Raw genomic sequence first — 18,845 nt, forward strand, 5'->3', positions numbered from 1 at the left:
ACCAGATCTCAATCCAATAGAGCACCTTTATTGGGATGTGGTGGAACGGGAGATTCGTTCGTGATGCTATCATGTCAATATGGACCAAAATCTCTGAGGAATGTTTTCCAACACCTTGTTGAAAGTATGCCACGAAGAATCTCACTGTATAGTGAAACCCTACGTGGGGAGTAGGGGTTAGGGAGTGAGTGAAAGATTTCACACACAGGGTATGTGTTTTTTCTGGAGTGCATGCATGCCATCCCATGGAAACATGTAACGCCTTGCACATTTTTTTTTTTTCGCTTATTCTACATGTAGCAACATTTCCTGGCTGTAAAAAAAATGTCCATAAAGCCTCAGGGAAGTGAGAAATAATCAGGACGTGTGCGGTTTCTGCTGAGCGCCGAGAGTCAGGGGACGGAGGAATGTCTGGTTCCATTTAACCTCATTTAAATAAAAGAAAAAAGAAAAGAAAGAAAAGTGCAAGGCAAGAAGCAGCTGCGGAGCTCAGACGCAGACACATCTGAGCCAAAATAGGATCCAGACTGAGTGTCATGCTGTGATTTACTTTTCCTGGCAGTAAAACACAGAGAAAGCGGCGAGAAAGAGAAGAGTGAAGGAAGCAGAGAGCGAGGTGGAAAGGGAGGAAGAGGAGGAGGAGGAGGAGGAGAAGAGCCGAGGGAGAGGAAGAGGATGGTGAGATGTTTGCATGGAGGACTGCCTCGCAAATGAAGACAGAAAAGAGGTCGCCCGGACAACAAAAACTTTCATCACATACAGGGGAGGGAAGGGTTGACCTACATTTTTTTACTCTCAGTGTTTGTTTCTGCTTAGTTTCCAGTTTGTGTCTTTGTTTTGCCAGCTGTTGTGCAGATGAAACTTCCTTTTCTCGTCTATAAACAGTGAAAAATACCTTCCTTTCCTCACGTATAAAGGGGAGAAGAGAAAATAGACGAACCTAAAAATGTTGGGATCATCAAAAGGAGGAGGAAAAAAGAGGAGGAGGACGGGACGGAGGGAATGTGGGGGTAAAGAAATAATGAGACTTCTGTAGAGAGTCCAGAGGGAGCCAAAGTCAACAAGCAGTAGACACTGAGAGAGGGCACGACGAGGCTGATAAGACGGCGCACTGCTTCACTGAGCTGCTGTAATGTCAGAGAGCGCAGAGGAAGTAACTTTTAAAACTCTTGTGCCGGACATAAATCGGCGCAATTCCCATGGTGCAATCCTACTGTATTATTACAGCTCGGGGAGCAAAGGATTAATTGTGTGGGCAGATCCGGCCTTTCCGTCCGACGGCTTATATCCGAAAGATTCCACTGAAATGAGATCGGCCTTTTTGGCACCCACTTATCCGCGCGCACACACACAGATGGACTCGGCCACAGGCATTTCTCCTTTCTAAACCTCTCTCAATGGTTTTCCCACATTGATACGTCGGCCATCGCCCGGCTTTGCTTCACTTACCTACTGGAAAACGGGCTCCTGCACCAGAAACTCTCTCATGATGAAAGAATTTGAGGCAGGCAGCCGGCGAGTCCAAATGCCAATTGAGTTCACCCACCCCGGCCCTCTTCTCCCTTTTTCCCTTCTGTTTTCTTTTTTCTTTTTCTAAAATGAACTCAGTGGAAGGAGTTTCGAGAGTGGAGAAATGTGAACTGTGGATGAAGGCGAAAATGTCCCTTAAATGTTCAAGTACTACGATGATGAAAGAGTAAAGTCTGGTCGGGTAGAAGGTGGAGAGCGATGAAGCTTAAAGGGCTTTGAGTATGTGTGCGTGTGGTTTGGAGGGGGCTGGCATCAGACACGCTGACAGTGCAAGAAAAAAACGTCTTATGAAACAGAAAACTTCAGAAAGAGGGGGATTTTCTCCACCCACTCCCCTCTTCTCATCTTCTTCTGTTGCTGTTTTGAGACCCTGAGAGAGGAGAAACGACGAACAGAACAGGACGCCGCGGAGGGGAACCGTGAGGGAAAGAACAGATGTGCGTGTTTTTCCCTCCTAATTGTACACATGATACTTCAAATCCACTAAGTCAGAAAACATCTTGACTTCTCTGACCTAAAGCAGGAGGAGAGGCCGTATGTGCGCTGATGTATTTGTGCGCGGTACCTTTGTCCTCGCTGGGCAGAGCTTTGGCCGCCACGGTCGTCTGGATCAGCGGTGGCTCGACTGTGACCTGGAACTCTCTTCTCTCATGCAGACCACAGTAATGATGGTGGAGGTGGCAGGAATACATCCCCTGGTCTGTTGGCTGTCAAAACATGTGCGGATGAAACATAAAAACACTCCGCTGGATGGGAACGTTAACAACTGGAGCCGAGCGATTCTGCTCAAATAATTATTAACAGCAATCGTTTTAATGCTTGTGAGGAAGAAACTCTGATGAATTACACCTTTGCTCGGCCAAAACTCTGTCGTGCGTTGTTTCTGGAATATGTTTACAACATTGCGTTCCTTAATTAGATTAATAGCTCTGTGAGGCTGCTTCAGCTAAAAGCTTCTAACATTGTCACATGTTAACTTACTGATGTTCGCTCTGTTTGAAGGTGATGGATATGTCTTTTTTTTGTGGAAATTTGGACATGAACATAACTGCACTTATCAGAACTTGGACACTTGGAAACTTGAGGGATCACCCAACGTCAGTAGGATTTATCCTCCTAAGATTATAACAATCCACCCACTCATTGCTGTGTCATGTCACATCTAAAAGTTACCGCGAGAGGTAAAAGTCTAAACTGAACAGCCTTTTCTATTTTCACATTACTCTGAGTACTGGCTACACAGAGTAGTTTTGTCTCATGGTGGGTAATAAAACAAGGTAGTGTTGTTCAGTAGAGAAACAGCTGAATTTGTTTTCAGTACGTTTACATGTTCGTGAAAAAAAAACAAAACAAAAAAAAAATAATGATTGCCTTAATCCGACTTTAACTGGACAACTTAAGTGCATGTAAACACTTTACTCCGACTAATATCGGACACCCAGATAATGTGATTGGAAATCGATTTTTAAACTTCCACTAGTGTGAGCATGCTCCACAACCGCTGCGCTGGCGTATGACCCCGCAACAAAAACGGGGATAAGGGATAGCGCACATCTTATCTGCACCATAAGTAGTGCACACATTACGTACGAAATTTAAAAAGCTGAACTATTATCCATCTGGTCGTTGTTTAAAATGCTGGTCTGCCACATGAACAACTCTTGTTTATTGTATGAAGTAATAGGTCAACCAGAAGGGGGGCTATATTAACCTGCTGATGAGACACATATCGCCACCTAGTGTGGAGGAGGAGGACATGTTCTGCATTGCATGTAAACTGGGACAAGGTGTCCCACACTGCGTTTCACTATATCTAGAATTTGGACAAAATAAAAGTGGACATAGCTGTGTAATACTGATATCCCTTTTCTCAAAGCTTGAAAATTTGCCATTTTTTGTTAACACCAGATACATTCTGCGCTACATTAAAGCTAAAAACAATTCTACTACTGAACGAAAAACAAGAACTAAACCAGTAGTCAGCTGATTGTTGTGTGTAGATCACCAGAAAACTGAGCCTGTGCCAAAGAGTGTTTGATGAGGCTCAAAGCCACCAGAGTCTGGCTTTAACTTATGATTTCTGAGCTATGGGACCGCTGGGACCAGCGAGATTCCCTAAATCGCAGCCATAAATATTTCTCTGCTTGCTATCATGACAAATGGCAACAAGAGTTTTTTTTTTTTTTAAACAAAGTGGTTTCTCAGTGTATAGTGGTTGGCAAACTATTTTCCCATTGGAGTAGTTAAGCCGTACTTGACAAGAGTTACATTTCTAATGAAAGCTCCATATGTGCTAGAAACTGTACACACACAGTTTTGTAAACACTTGGGTACCCAAGTGTTGGTTACCCTTTACTATAGCAGTGTGTTTTAGAACATAGACCGTAGACCACTGACCGGAGCATTTTCAGGGAGGCAGCCACCCACAGCGACCAGCACCGACTGCAAACTACCACCACAAGTTTGCGACGTTGAGCTCTCACACAGACTGAGTGACTTCTGTGCATGGTTTGAAGCACTGGACCAAACCACTGCTCTTAAAACCTCCCTGCCACCCAACAACCCAGACACCTCAGTTGATAAGAAGTCTCTGTCCAGGATCAATCTCCACAAGGCTATTGGACCAGACAACATTCCTGGGTGGAAAGATTGTGCAAAACAACTGAAAGAGGTGGTACCACAGTGCCACTACCTGACCTCCACCATCAAACCAATGCCAAAGAAGTCTTCTCCAGTGTGCTTGAATGATTACTGGCCTGTAGCACGAACTGGACCTCTTTAAGTATGAATACCACTCTAATAGGTATACAGATGATGCTGCATCCTTGGCTCTGCATCTGGCACTAACACATGTAGAAAACATGGACAGTCACGTTAGAAAGCTGTTCATGAACTTCTGCTCAGCATTCAACAACATCATCCTAGATGATGGAGAAGCTCAATAATCTCAACCACTCCCTCTGGAACTGAGTTCTGGACTGCCTTACACAAAAAAGACCACAAATATTCAGCCACCACCACCCTGGAGACTCCCAGGGCTATGAGCTCAGCCCACTGCCGTTCACCCTGTTGACCCCACAATTGTACAATGAGGTTCAGCTCTAACCACATCAGAAAGTTTGCCAGTGACACAACTGTTGCTGGTCAAACCGGTAACAACAATGAAACACTGTACAGAGAAGATGCGCACGTCCAACAATCTCCCTTTGAGCGCAGGGAAAACAAAGAAGCCTGTTCTTAACTTAACAGCTTTTTAGTGGAGATGTTCAGCAGTACCAACCAGCCAAGTTCCTGGGGGTGACTAGAAACGTCCCAGCACTTGCAGACAGGGCACAGCAACACTTCTATTTCCTACAGATGCTAAGGAGAGCAAGTGTCCACCCATGCCTGCATACTACAGAGGCACAATCCAGAGCATCCTTTAGATCAGCACCACTGTCTAGTTTGCACATGGCACAGTTTTTTATCGAAATACCCTACAGGAAGTGGTGAGCACAGCAAAGAGGATTGTGGTTATGCATAAAAAAACATTCTAAGGGTGACAATTGTCCCACCTAAAACCTGCCCATGATTCACGGTAATCGGTCTATACCTCAGCTTGAACCCTGGCGAGAACGATCAGACTTCCTTGCAAGGTAATTCCATCTGTGGTGTTTGCCGTTTGCTGGTTTATTAACCAGTTACCAGTTGTTCACATGCTGATACACACCTGTAGATTGCTTATGGTAAGCGAGAAGTCTCCCTCTGCGAAGGCTTTATTGCTGATGTTCATCTTCCTCTGGAGGAACATGGGCCCATAGCTGCGCTGCTCCCCAGAGGCGTACAGGTCCACCAGCCGATCAGCGCTGTCATGCCGGACCCCTGGGGGCTGTCGGTCCCAGTGGACCACCTGGAAGCCGCCGCAGAAGGAAAAGATTGTTGTGCAATCCATCTAAATTACGCCTAAGCTCAGCTTGATCCGTCTGAGAGAGTTCACGAACCTGCTGGTCCCCCTCCTCGTCGCTCCAGTCTGTCCACACAGTCCGTCGGTTGATGCACGGCAGGACCACGGTGCTCCCGAGCAGCACCACAAACACTGCCTTCTGTCCATCCCAGAAGCGCTGTTCTTTGCGACCTTTGCGTTACAAAGACGATCCATGTCAGTTTACGTGGCAGAAACTTACGCTAGCTAGATTGGTGCAGAGCGATAACATACGTGATTTAGTGACATTGAGTTGCACCCTAATGGTCTCATACAGATGACAGTAGAAGTGGTGGAGGTTACAAGAGTACAGGCCTCTGTCGTTCATCGTTACATCTGCAGGAACACAAAAAGAAATGTTATATACCCATGGTCCCTTAGGAAAGATCATCTGTTAGCCACACATATGACAATCAACAACCTTTGATGACCAGGGAGAAGTTTCCGTCCTTGAAGGCTTTGGGGCTGAGGTTGACCCTGCCCAGGTTGTACGAGTTGTAAATCGTCTGGTCTCCTGAAGAGAACATGTCCACCACTCTCTCCATGGCGTAGTTGGGATGTTCCCTGTACATGTCCCAGTGGACCACCCTCTGTCTGTCCCTCACGCTGTCCCTGGTCCACACCATGCGGCCGCTCACGCACTGCAGCACCACCCTCGACCCGGCGGGGGCGGTCACATTATAACCTGCCACCACCACACTGCTGCTGCTGTCAGACTGACATGACACTTAGGGACAGAAATAGGTAGAGTTTTCAGTATAAATTAAAATATATATATATATATATTTGAATAGAAAACTGTGCACATACAGAGAGGAACACACCTGCAGTGAAGAAGCAGAACACAGGGACTGAAATAGAAAATGCAAACAGACATGATCAGACAACCAGTGACATAATTAAATTAATTATAATTAAAACACTTACACCGTATCTTTATACATTTGTGTAGCAATTTACAGCAGCTGTGAAAAAACAACAACAAATACTATACATTTATAAAAACTGGAACACAGAGCTAAGTCACTGAAGATGGTGGGGGCACCTGGTCCAATTGAAAAAATATTCAAAATAAATATATATTTTAAGGCATTTTACTTTTTTTCTAAGATAAGTGCTTTGGTATCCTTTGTTTTCCACCTCATCTCTTACACCGACCTGCCTATCAGACTCATCTGAAAAGAATGTGTCTAGCTTGGGTGGACAGGAGGAAACGCACTGAGACCTGGTTTTAACATCAGCCCAGAGGTGATCAACTTAATTTGCTCAAACCTGCTCAAAAACATGCACAAAAAAAAAGCAATAAAATACTTTTAAATCCCTTAGACTAAAACTGCCAATGTTTTGAAATATTCACACAGTGTAAGAAAAAAAAAGAACGTTTTCTTTAAGTTAGTTACGTTTTAACACCACTGATTTTGTCTCATTGCAAGAGAAGAATCAAGTTTCCTGCTCTTAAATAAGAGCATTATGCACACACACACACAAGTTTAATATGTTTACCTCAAGCCTACTTACTGTGGATCAGGAGAAGAGCCTGAAAAATTATGTCCTCCCTCTCGCTTCCCATATCGACAAAGTTACTTTAAGTTAGAGATGCTACACCTGGCAGACTGCCATAAGTAAATATGTCCAGCAGCGTGACTTGCTTTGGTCAGATTTCAGAGTTTGAAGAGATGCATCACCCAGCGACACGTTGAGACTCTGACTCCGAAATCAAAACAGGACCAAACGCAGCATTTCCAGCCGGGAAATGAAACCTGACACTCCTCTACACCCCTCCTCTTTTCTTTCTGCCCAGTTAAATCCTGTTGCTTTGCCTTTCTTATGAGTTAACCATCAAAGATGTTAGGTTTTCCTGTTTACATGGAAAGCTCTGAGGCATGGATGGTCTTTAGGTCGGTTGTTGGAGGGCTAAGAGGATTTAGTTTGTTTTTATTTCGTGCAAACGCGCTGGGTGGTAAAATTCATATAATCAAAAATGCTCATAAGAAAAAACTTTGTGGATTATCTGTTAATATTGTTTGCAGAATTACGCAAGCCTTATAGGTAGATGAGATGAGATAAGATGAGATGAGATGAGTTTGTCCTTATGTGTCTGAAAAGCGTGTGGTTAACAAAAATGCACCCACCATTATTTCCTTGCACAAGTTGTCAACAACATGTGTTTATGTGTATCGGGAAACAGGATAAACATAATCTACAGAGAAATACAGAGACACAAACCCACGCATCCGTCTCCACACAGCGCCCCCTGCAGTTAGACAGAGGAGGAGACGAGGAGGAGACAAAGAGACTCAAAAAGAAAATAATAAAAGATGGCAAGTACACCTACAGGAGAAAAGTGGAAGACAAATTCCATCAGAGAGATTCCAGAGAAGTCTGGAGAGAGCTGAAACGATTTTATTTGTATTTATTTATTTATTTTGATTCAGGATCCACTCTCTTCCCCACCCGTCAGAACCATGACCATGTGTCTGCATTCCTGAGTTTAGTAAAGACAGGTGTGTTTATGGTGGTATGGCTGTAAACATCGGTCTGCTTACTTACTTACTCTCTATAATCATAGCTCACTTATTGGTTTACACCAACAGATCCCACAGAAGAAGATGGTTAAGACCTTTCAAGTTCAAACAAGTCTTCGCCGTGCTCGTCCAAAAGTTAACCAAGAACCAGCTAGGATGCTAGTCCTACTCACAATGAAGTTACCTGATACAGTTTGATATGATGTAGTCATACTTTAATGTACAGTCATTGAAATTGTGTTTTGACTGAAATGATGGAATCTGAATCAAATGAATAGATTTCTTTTTTTCTTGAAACATTTTGATATTTACGCCTATGGACTATAATCATAAAAAACAGCAAAAAAACATGCAACCACATATGATCACAATAGTTTTTATTGATTGTGTACTGAGCTTTTATACAGTGCAATATTTACAGCATTGTATATTTAGCTTTAATATTTGTCAAGACATTTTATGCCTCGATCATAAGGACAGTGGAGATATAACAATATACAAAATAAATACACACATATGTTTATGTTCTCCAATGTCCAGTGTCAACTATGAGGATAAGAGCCATTTCAAAATATTCGATACCCTAGTTGGTATGTTTCTTAAGAACACAAAGATTAAATTCTTGATAAAATAGCTTAATTATAAAAATAACATTATATTCACAACCATGACCTCACATGGTCAGCTTTCGTTTTTTCAACAAAATGTCCTTGCGAGAAGATTATATAAGTTACTGCTAACAGTTGAGTTGTAAATGCCTATATTTTTTTCTCTACTCTTAATTTATTTAGTTTCAGTTTTCAGTGTCTGTTGCTGGAGAGAGATTGGTGGTGCGTTTGGGTTCATAGTTTTTAATTTGTAATACAATAATGAGATCGTTGTTGTATGTATAATGTCTGTTTGTTAAATAAAAATAATAAAAAACTAAGAGGGTGAGCTATAAATGATTCGTTGCCCCCTGCGGTCCTTTCTGTTTCCAGTCAGTGTTTCACCCCGGACTGTTTTTGAAGCGACACAGCCGCTATGGCCCATGAAGTCGATGGTGTTCCTCAGCGTGTTTTGGAGTATTTGACAGAAGTGGAGGAGGCAGCAGAGGATGTTCTCACCACCAAACAACAGGTAACTAAATAAAATGTCGTCAATATATTTTTTTTTTAGTAATAATAATGATTAAAAAAAAAAAGCAAAGCAGAGACATCATGTATCTGTCTACGAACTGGAGACTGGAAACTAACCGTGGACGATAGCTGTTAATCTTATCAGCCAAGTTCAGAGCTCTGCTCTTATAGTCCAGTTATTATAGAATAATGCTAAATAAAATTATTTTATTTTATTGTGTTTGTTGTGAGATTAAACAACCTGGACACGGGAGCTGGTGTGAATATTCAGGAGAAGCAGGGGCTGGTGTCCCGTCAGTATTGTTGTGCACGGTGCTTTGCTTCTCGGTGTTTAATCGATATAAATTGTGTAAAAACTAAGTGGTAACGAGCATGAAATACGTCTTTTGTAATTTTGTTAGAGCAAACCACAACGGAAATGTTTCCCCGGGACCGCAAAAAAACGATGAACCCAGTGGCTGCTTCTTCTAAAACTTCTCCAAAAACTGCTACAAACTGATTAATATTTTATTTTTCTGCATAAATCTCTTAAACCGTTTCAGCAGTTTATAAAATTAGCAAAAAAATCAATAATTTTGAGGAATTTTGACCCTTAAAAGCTAGTTTACTTGAAGTCACTGTTGTTTTTACACAAGAAAACATGAAAAATTAGCTAGTTTCCATAAACCTAATGTTGGGTGGCATTTTTTTTTTCAAGCCAGTCTTGGGTTTGACCAAGATTATCTAAAATATTGACTTGATTGCATCAAATTTAAAATTTAGTACCCTCCTGTAACCTTAGCGAACAAAAGTGACCCATTGACTTCCATTCTAACTACATTTTTTAATCTCTGCGGTGACACGGTAAAAGCTTTCATTCTGCAATATTAGGGTTTCATTTATGAGAAAAATTGTCAAATTTTTTTTGGTGTGTTCAACCCTAAAATCAGTCATTTTCACCTTATAGGGCCTGTGCATAAAATGTTTGGTATTTCATTTGTTTTTATGCTTGTGTTACTCAGCTTAGCAGGTTATATTAAGGTGTGTGTGTATGTGTGAAGCCATTTACGCACTATTTTCTTCAAGAAAATAAAAACACGGACAAGTCTGGTCACCCTAAGTTCATCATACACGGACTAAAGCAAGGAGATACTGGTGCTGATAGAAATTTTGAGCAGCTTTCGGTACCTGAAGGCCTCACCTGGACACTGAACGCCACACGACTGGTTAAGAAATCTCAACAAGGTTTCTTTTTTAATTTGTTTTCTGAGGAGAAACTTGTCATGGATGAGAAGGCAGCGCTGCAGTGCAATGCAAAAAAAACGTATAAATACTAAAAGACTCATGATAAAGACACACTGTTAAGAAGATGTGCAAAAGCAACATTCAAAAACACATCATCTGTTATTCCTGACGAGGCTGAGGAAGTTTGACATGTCGCCTACTTTCCTCGACTACGGACCTCAACCATGAACCGAAACATGCCAACAGAGAGCGGTGAAGAAGATCAGCAAGACTCCCCTGCCCTCTCTGCAGAGCGTCTACCAGCATAAAGTCCAAAGGAGAGCGGCCTCCATCACCAACAACCCCACCCACCCCCAACATGGACTGTTCCCACTTCTACCCTCAGGGGCCAGAGGTACAGGAGTGTGAAATGTAATTTTTCTCCACTGCCATCAGACTCTGGAGTCTTTGACTCTTAAATTTTACCGTGAGCAAGTTCATCACTTTATGCTGCACACACCAAGAGTTTATGAGCAAATGTTTTCAGTGAGTGGAGCTGTTAACGTCACTGAGGGGTTGGAATCAATCAAACAGCTCCTTCTTGTTCATCCGTTGTCAGAAAAAAAACATGAGGAATAAAATAAAAGCATCTCTACTAGTCGTCTCTCAGCCTTTTCCCCACTGTTTGCATGCATGTGATATTGCATTAGTACTTTCTGTGCTACATTTGACTGTAGGTAGTTTCAAGCTTATATATAGCTGTATATTCATATTTACTACTGACTAACAACCTGAAATGAATTCATAATTTGATGCTGTATGTTGCCCAACATTAAGACTCTGTGTTATTATTTCAGATTGTGGACCTGGATGTAAAGAGAAACCGGAACCGGGAGGCGCTGAACGCACTGAAACATGAGCTGTCAGATTCAGGTGAGCTGCCACAGAAGAGAGGAGGCTCAGAAGTGTGTTGTTTTAAGTTGGGACGTTTTCTTCCTTATAGTATTGTGTTCACATTTAACACATCTGTCATTTGCAGAGAAAGTGAAGGTTTGTTTTGGGAACATGTTCATCAAGTTTCCCAAATCCAAGACAAAAGAAATGATTGAGAAAGGTAAATATTTCCAGATCATGAAATCTAATTACAGAATAGTGGTTAGTTATATGTAAATATGTTTTTCTGACATGTTTTTTTTTTTTTTTTTCAATTATCTGTAGACCAGGAGCAGCTGGAAAACGAGATAAATGACCTTCGCAAAGGTCTGAAAGCAAAAGTAAATCGTCTCAACGAGCTGCAAGGTAGGAGGAGTGTTCTGGTCGTAATACTGTTCAGTTTGAAGGGATAATAACATGAATCAGTGAAGCTGTGGGCCTCCTCCTTTTTGTGGCAAAAATAAAAGACTTGATGCTTCAAACGTAGTGAGAACAGCGACATCTGGTGGGTTGAAAGTACTGCAGCACCTCCCTGATTAGAACAGCTGAAGTCTCATATTCTTCATTACTTGTTGAAGAATTCAGCAAAATTTATAACAGTAATTAAAAAATGCATCGTGTAAAGATTTAAAGGTGCAGAATATTCTTGCACACACATAAACTTTTACCGGTTTTCTCACATCATAGATATTTAAGTAGCAGTTAATAACAGTACACAGTAGAATATGATCATTAAATTACAATGGTTCTTTTATTATCTTCATGTACATGAAGATAAAGTTTTAACTGTAAAAGTTTCTAAACAGTCAAACTGAACGATGCTCTGTGTAAAACAACAAAGATACTTAAAGCTCAGGAGTTAAAGTCTCTTTTATAAAACCGTGGGACCCAGACGCTGTAACCTCCAGACGTAGTCTACGCCAGTTTAAGACATTTCTACTTGTGCGTTTGTCAGCCTGTCTCGCTCTGCAACAACACCACATAAACACTAGTCTGCGCTGCGTCTTTTTATTCCCAGTCAGGTTAAGTTTTGTTTCTACTTCTTGCTTTACCTTCAACAAAGGCGAAAAATGAATACGTGTCTTTATTGATCCAAAACAATCAACTCCAAAACTGCAGAGATGGAGAAACAACTACAAACACTAAAGCGGCTACTACCAAGTCGACCAATCACAACTCATGTGCTCTGCGTCGCCACAACTCGTAGTTACATTTGTGATGAGGTGCACGTCAGTTACAGCTCTAGTCTCTGTGAAGGCTCTGTGGAGGTGTTTACATCAACTTAACTCAGAAGTATAAACTGCCTATAACATAAACAGACTGTTGAGCCGGTCGAAATACATATATGTTAAATAAACTTATATGTATTTACAGAAGAGTGTTAGAGACACCATCAGAAAAACAATGGGAGGAGGTAGATTTTTTTTTTTTTCATCATGCACTTTGAGGAAAAAGTCAAAATTTCGAGAACAAAGTCGCCCTTCAAACCGGCGACACCGTACATAAGAGTATTGGGGCTTATTTAATAATTAATATTAATTTAGAATATAATTGAAAAATATAATTGTTTTGTGATTATGTTTTTGAGTTACATTACTGATATATATATTATATTGGACCGTTGCATGTCAGCAGTGGCCTTTTTTGTTTGTTTGTTTGTTTGTTTTAAATTCCAACTATACAATCAATACAAGGCTTCCCAATCGCTAACAAACTAATTCCCCTCACAACATAATACAAAAATGAAGCAAACAAAACTCAGGAAAAAAAAAAAAAGAAATTAATGACGCATTCAAAAAGGAGTGAGATGATGCAAACATACACACTGACACACATCGTATAATACATATTTTATAATATAAATATATGTATATATATATTATATATTACATATATTATACATTGACACATACATACATATACACATACAATGGGTATATATATTTATACCAATGTGCCATATCAATTAGTTAATCATTATCAATCATTATTGTATCTGCTAAACAATATATGTTTGTACCTTTTCTTAAACTGCTATTATATTATATTATGATTTATATGTTATTATATATTATATGATATTTGGACTTTGCTTGAGTTCCTCACTGAGCTCATCTCACACTGTTTCCTCGTCCGCTGAGTGAGAGGATGTAAACTCCATCCGCCTTGAAGAAGCTGAGCCAATGCTTTAAGCCACCGAGACATTTCAACAGGAAAACCCAATTTACGCGCTTTTGCTTTACCGTGACGGACGAATGAGAGTCCAGTTGCTTTTCAGTTAAGATGCAAACAAGTCCATTTATTTCACATCTCATGCTTTAAATCACACACACATAACGTGATGCTGACCAGCGGTCAAAAACTGCTTTTCCTGTTCCGGTTGGAAACACCCGACGAGCCCCCAAAGCTTCCTACGCTGTATAGTCTGACCCACCAATCACAACAATTAACACAAATCTGCTCTCACATGCCTGTACAGACTCAAATTTATCCATCTTGCCAAAGAGCTCATATTTCCCATGAGGACAGATGATAATGCCGGTTTGTATTTAGACTTAATTCTTGACATTTTGACCTTTTTCTCAAAGTGCATGATGAATAAAAACAAAAAAAAACGCTACCTACGCTCATTTTCTTTTCTCCTTTGTGGCCGTAATACTCTTCCGCCTGCATTAACACAACTTTTGCGGTTACTTTTAAAGTGTGTTATCTACAAAAGTTAAATTACTGTCATATTCATGGACCATCGACCACGTTTCTTGTATTAATAAACCAGCAAAGTCTCACAAAGAGCAGGATCAGACCGTAAAATGTGATTGTGAAACAGCCAAATGTCCTGCACACTAAAATCAGTCCATAAATCCACAAAGGTCTTGGGACCATGACATCGTAATTAAAGCCAGTGCGAACGTTTAAGGGTGTTTGGGAGGTTCCTGGCTCTTTTTCTAGACCGTAAACACCCAAATGAATGATGGAGACGTGGGATTAGATTTGAGCTGATGGTGATGAACTAATGGTGAGAAAGTTTTTGTTTGTGTGTGTGTGTGTGTGGAAAGTCAGAGGTCGTTTTTGGTGTTTTGAGGTGATGTTACGGCGTCAAATGTTCCCGCAGTTTTCATATGAGGACGATTCTCCTTGTCTCCAGTTACTTGTGCTTGTACGTAAACTAAACCGTTTTCTCATGGATCTCTGATTGCTCTGAAAAGCTCCCAGTGGTTCTGTTGTTGGACGCAGGAGTGGAAACTCAGTCCTGGCAGCGCTCGCTCAGATCGCTTTATAATAGAGGAATAAACAGGGAGGGGCCACAACTTGATAATGATTGCTTTTTTTTTTTTTTTTTGTCCTGAATATGATGTGTGTGTCTTTCTCTTCCTTTTTCAGGAAAACCCGAGCTGAGAGGCTACAGTCTCTCTCCACTGACCCCTGATGAAGTCAAAGCTATTAGCAACCTTTTGAAGAGGTGACATGTGCTTAACTCTGGAGGATGTGATGTCACAGCGACAGTTGACGTCTTTATAATCAGATATTTTTACAGTTTCTAAAACATTATTTTGTTCAACCCCCTCCCAAAAAATACTAATAATATCTCAGTTTAAGTGATTATGTCCAACTACGTTAACATCTTTGTTTGTATAAACAGTAGTCAGCTTTTGTAACGCATCCATTAAACCGAGGGAAATTAACGCTGTCACTTTAGGACATTTCACTTTATATGGTTAGGTGAGACGGCTGAATCCTCAAATAAAATGCTATGCAGACGACTTCGCAGTGTGTTTTGTCTCCTGTTTCTCACCGTCAGAAAAGTATCTCTTCATAGTTGTATGAATGGAAGGAACGATTGTAGCTGCCAGCAAAGTCCAGCTTTTATGGGGGTTTTAAAAGATCACAAAAATGTAAATTGCATCCGTAAAAAGCCAAGTTGACAACTCTGGGTATATGTCAAGCAACTCTGATCTGATGTTGGAACTTTTTGTTTGGGGATTTTTTTTGTTTCAGACTCTCAGCTTCAATTTGAGGGGGTTCATGTCCAAACTGGATGTGATTTCAATAACAAAACCATGAGAGAGAGAGAGAGAAGGAGAGAGTCCTGGAACATCCGGAGTGGTCACATCGCCAGTTAAGTACATCATGAGAAAAAAAAAAGAGACACTTATGAGCTTATGAGCAAAGAGGCCTGGATGACCACAGTGGTACGTCACTGTAGGATCCTTTTCATGGTGGAGAGGAAAAAAAAACACTGCAGGAGGTGGATGGTTGACGATGGTTGTCCAACTCTACAACGCGGAAAAGAGCAAATAAAGAGGATTTATGTAGAAATAACATATATTTATACAGTCTATGGGTTTAGCACAAGTTGCAAACGATGTTCGATACCAGTTATTTCCTTTCCGATGCGATACTGTGTTAAATTCAGGCTGGTATCAGCGATACCGATCTGATGCTTTATGTAAATAAGACCTAATGTGTCTAATAAACCTAAGAAAAAAGTACGTACCTTCATAAAGAATACAAGATATCAGACTAAATGTTTTAAAATTTATTTTCAACTCAAGTATATTGAGGTAGTGGCCTCATTTACTACTATTAACTACTACAAAATCGTCTCCTGCCTCTTCTCCTCATCATAAATGCCTGATGGGTCAGCTCTGCACGGGGACAATGACTCACGGTGTGACCTGAAAGCAACACGGGAGGAGTCACTAGTCAGTGGCTTTTTAATTCGACCTGATGGAGCGTTTTCAGAAAGACACACAACAGCTGAAGGCAGTTCGACCTAGCTTCAGGAAGTCTCTGTTTTCTGGTTTCTGAACATGTTAAAGTATCGAGCTGAACTCCCTGAAAAGAGACACCTGTTGCTCCTCGGTATTTAAACAGGAAGACTGAATGGCAACAACGGACCATCAGAAGATGGCAGTGTAGTGCAGGTGTTCTGCAGAGGGATTAATTCATTAGTCACCGTGTGTCTCGATGACTCGTGTTAACACGGCCCGGTATTATTGATTTATGATAACGTACGTGCTACTTTAACACTGGAAATGCTGTAAAAAGAGAGACTTTTTAACTCTGTTATTTCTTTATGTACATTTTAAACTCTGCTCAAAAACGTAAAGGAATACTTTTAAATCAGAGTATAGCAACAAGTCAGTTAAACTGATCTGGTTCAGCAGCTTTGGTGTTAACAGGAGTTAGTCTACAGTGTAACAGTGTTAATGAAGTTAACAGGTTTCTAGAGAGTCAACAATGACAGGATCCCAAAACCAGGAATAGTTTTACAGGTGGAGGCCACCGCCGTTGTTCCCTCCACATCTTTTCAGACTGTTTCTCCACTAGTGTTGCCTTTCGCTATGATCAGGTAGAATGAGGCATGAGACCCTACAGATTGTCACATTAATACGTACCGTTGCCAGAAGGTTTGCTGTGTTTTGTCCATCAGAGGTGTGAACGTCTCTGACCAAACAATCAGAGGCAGTCATCTTCTAGTGCAGTGGTTCCCAACCTGGGGGTCGGGGGGACGCCAGAGATCACACTGATCAGAGCTCACCATCAGTTTTCACCTGCTTCACCAGTCACCATTTTTTAACCAGTGTGCCTCGCTGCGTGTAGCCACAATATGCAGGGCTTAAAGTGTTCCAGCACTGTTTGATCGTTAAAAAAAAAGTCCAAAATTTAGAAAATTAATGAGGATATTGTCAGGTGTCAATTGAGTTGACACCTGACAGTTGAGTTGAGAATTGAGTTCAAAGTCTACCAGCAGAATGGCAGTAACATCATTAGCTAATCAGAAATAGGGGAGGTCTTGGAAAGCATGGCTGATGTTGCATTCGTGACAACTTGGGACAAAATTTGCTCTGAGTTGTCCAAAAATAGCTGCTGCACATATTTTAGTCTGAAATTTCCAATTTGGAATATAGAATTTCTGAGTTTTGGTGAAGGCATCATCTAAGTCTAGCTTATGAAGCTAGGAGAATGTGTCCTAACTAATATTAAATGTTAGAATGTAAATGTTCAATTTCGAGTTACACAGTTGTTTTTGTATAAATTGAAACTAATCCAATATTTCCTCAAATTAATCAGCCGTGTGCAGTGGGTCCTGGGCTCCTCATGTGGCGAGAGGATGCAGTTAGTCACTGGACCCCCCCCCCCCATTCACCTTACCTAAATCAAACAGAGCCCCTGTGGGACATTGTGTTACGACCCGTTCAACACCATCAAGTTACACCTCAGACTGTACAGGGACACATATGGGAGGAGACCCTCTGTCACCTCACTAGGAACATGCCCTGACGTTAGCAGCCATGCACACATGCATGTGGGGTGTAAAAAATGGAGGCGCTGCGAAGAAATTTCAGCAAAATGGACTCTGTAGGTTAATCATTTTAATACATCACTCAGTCCATGTCAGTACAGTAACTTATTTTTTTCCACCGAGATGATGTGTTTTCAAAGTGTCCCTTTAATGTTTTTAAGTTTATTACTTATTTCTTACTGTCTAGTCTTTGCATTAAAGTGTTCATATACTGCTATTGGTTGCTTGCATGTTTTCTACAGCTGCCGTGTTGTTTTGTTTTCGTTTTTTTTGTTGTTGTCATCTTGTTTGAGACATACCGATCACACATCGTCACACTCTGAGTGATAACCAACTAAGTACTGACTCGAGGGCAGGAGTGGGGTGTGGGGGGGTAACTGCAGTTTAATTCTGTTGACATACCACTGGGCACAGGAAGCCGTGAATAGCCCCAGGCAGCAGGAAAGGAGGGAGGGGGGAGGGGGGAGGGGGGGCAGTCGCAGACTAGGTGTGATCGCGTGGAGCTGGTTTCGGTTCACTCTCACCTCTGACTTTGTTTGCGTGCCACTGCTCTCAGACGCGAAACTCACCCTGAGTGATGAATTTATGAGTCAAAGGATGGGAACCTGTGGCCTCTCTCAGGTGTTGGATAATTATACCAAACAAAGCACGCAGCTGCTGATATGAACATACCACTGGCTGTTCTGTCCAACCATAAAACACGTGTAGTTATAATGGGTTTGTGTGGGGATGCATCAGTGGACAGAACTGTGGTTTTGACTGTGTCTTAGCTGTGCTGGCATTGATCACACATGCAGACTGCAGATCAAACAGCTGCATCTCTGCCAGAGAGCAGTAACAGCGATGAATAAACCGAAACACCGGTCGCTCTTTGAAATCTCTCGGCTTTTAAAGTCAAAGTGACCGTCTTTAAACTAGCCATGTGGCCTGTTAAATGTGTGTGTGTCTATAGTTCTTTCTTGTCGTGACACTGAATTATTTTGGTTTCCAGTGAATCTGCAGAGGTGGTGTGATGATTCAGAATTCAAAATTGGAGGAAATGAGCAAGAGTGCTCATAATCTTTCATCTTCTATCCACTCGTCGTGTCTCCCTCTTGACAGATGACTGTCTCATTTATCCTTGTGAGACGTGTGACTTGAGTGGAAGAGATTTCTTCGTCTTCTGTGGCTCTGAGAGCTCATTGTGTTGCAGACTCACACAAAAAGAAAGAACATTTCTCGCAAAACCAAGAAAACGTCTTCACAGTCAGCATTTAGAAGAAAATGCT

The 18,845-nt window shown here is 41.3% G+C and overlaps 2 protein-coding genes across 2 annotated transcripts in view; one reads left to right on the top strand and one right to left on the bottom strand.

Moving 5' to 3' along the window:
- The window catches only part of LOC125006604 (matrix remodeling-associated protein 8-like), a 13,086-nt gene extending 5,857 nt beyond the window's left edge, over window positions 1-7,229 (bottom strand). The window contains exons 1-7 of the mRNA XM_047582799.1: window positions 7,010-7,229; window positions 6,316-6,342; window positions 5,913-6,218; window positions 5,726-5,827; window positions 5,511-5,644; window positions 5,240-5,419; window positions 2,096-2,237 (exon numbers count right to left, since the gene is read on the bottom strand). Coding sequence (XP_047438755.1) covers window positions 2,096-2,237; window positions 5,240-5,419; window positions 5,511-5,644; window positions 5,726-5,827; window positions 5,913-6,218; window positions 6,316-6,342; window positions 7,010-7,061 — 943 coding nt within the window. The 5' untranslated portion in view covers window positions 7,062-7,229. The remainder of the gene's footprint in view (window positions 1-2,095; window positions 2,238-5,239; window positions 5,420-5,510; window positions 5,645-5,725; window positions 5,828-5,912; window positions 6,219-6,315; window positions 6,343-7,009) is intronic.
- Window positions 7,230-8,996: 1,767 nt separating this feature from the next.
- On the top strand, window positions 8,997-15,031 carry pdrg1 (p53 and DNA-damage regulated 1). The gene is made up of 5 exons (XM_047581991.1): window positions 8,997-9,135; window positions 11,195-11,270; window positions 11,377-11,451; window positions 11,556-11,636; window positions 14,652-15,031. The coding sequence occupies exons 1-5, from the start codon at window positions 9,040-9,042 to the stop codon at window positions 14,732-14,734; spliced, it is 411 nt and encodes a 136-aa protein (XP_047437947.1). The 5' UTR covers window positions 8,997-9,039; the 3' UTR covers window positions 14,735-15,031.
- The last annotated feature ends 3,814 nt before the right edge of the window (window positions 15,032-18,845 follow it).

The sequence above is a fragment of the Mugil cephalus genome, chromosome 4 (assembly GCF_022458985.1).
Source record: "Mugil cephalus isolate CIBA_MC_2020 chromosome 4, CIBA_Mcephalus_1.1, whole genome shotgun sequence".
In the NCBI taxonomy this organism is placed as follows: Eukaryota; Metazoa; Chordata; class Actinopteri; order Mugiliformes; family Mugilidae; genus Mugil; species Mugil cephalus.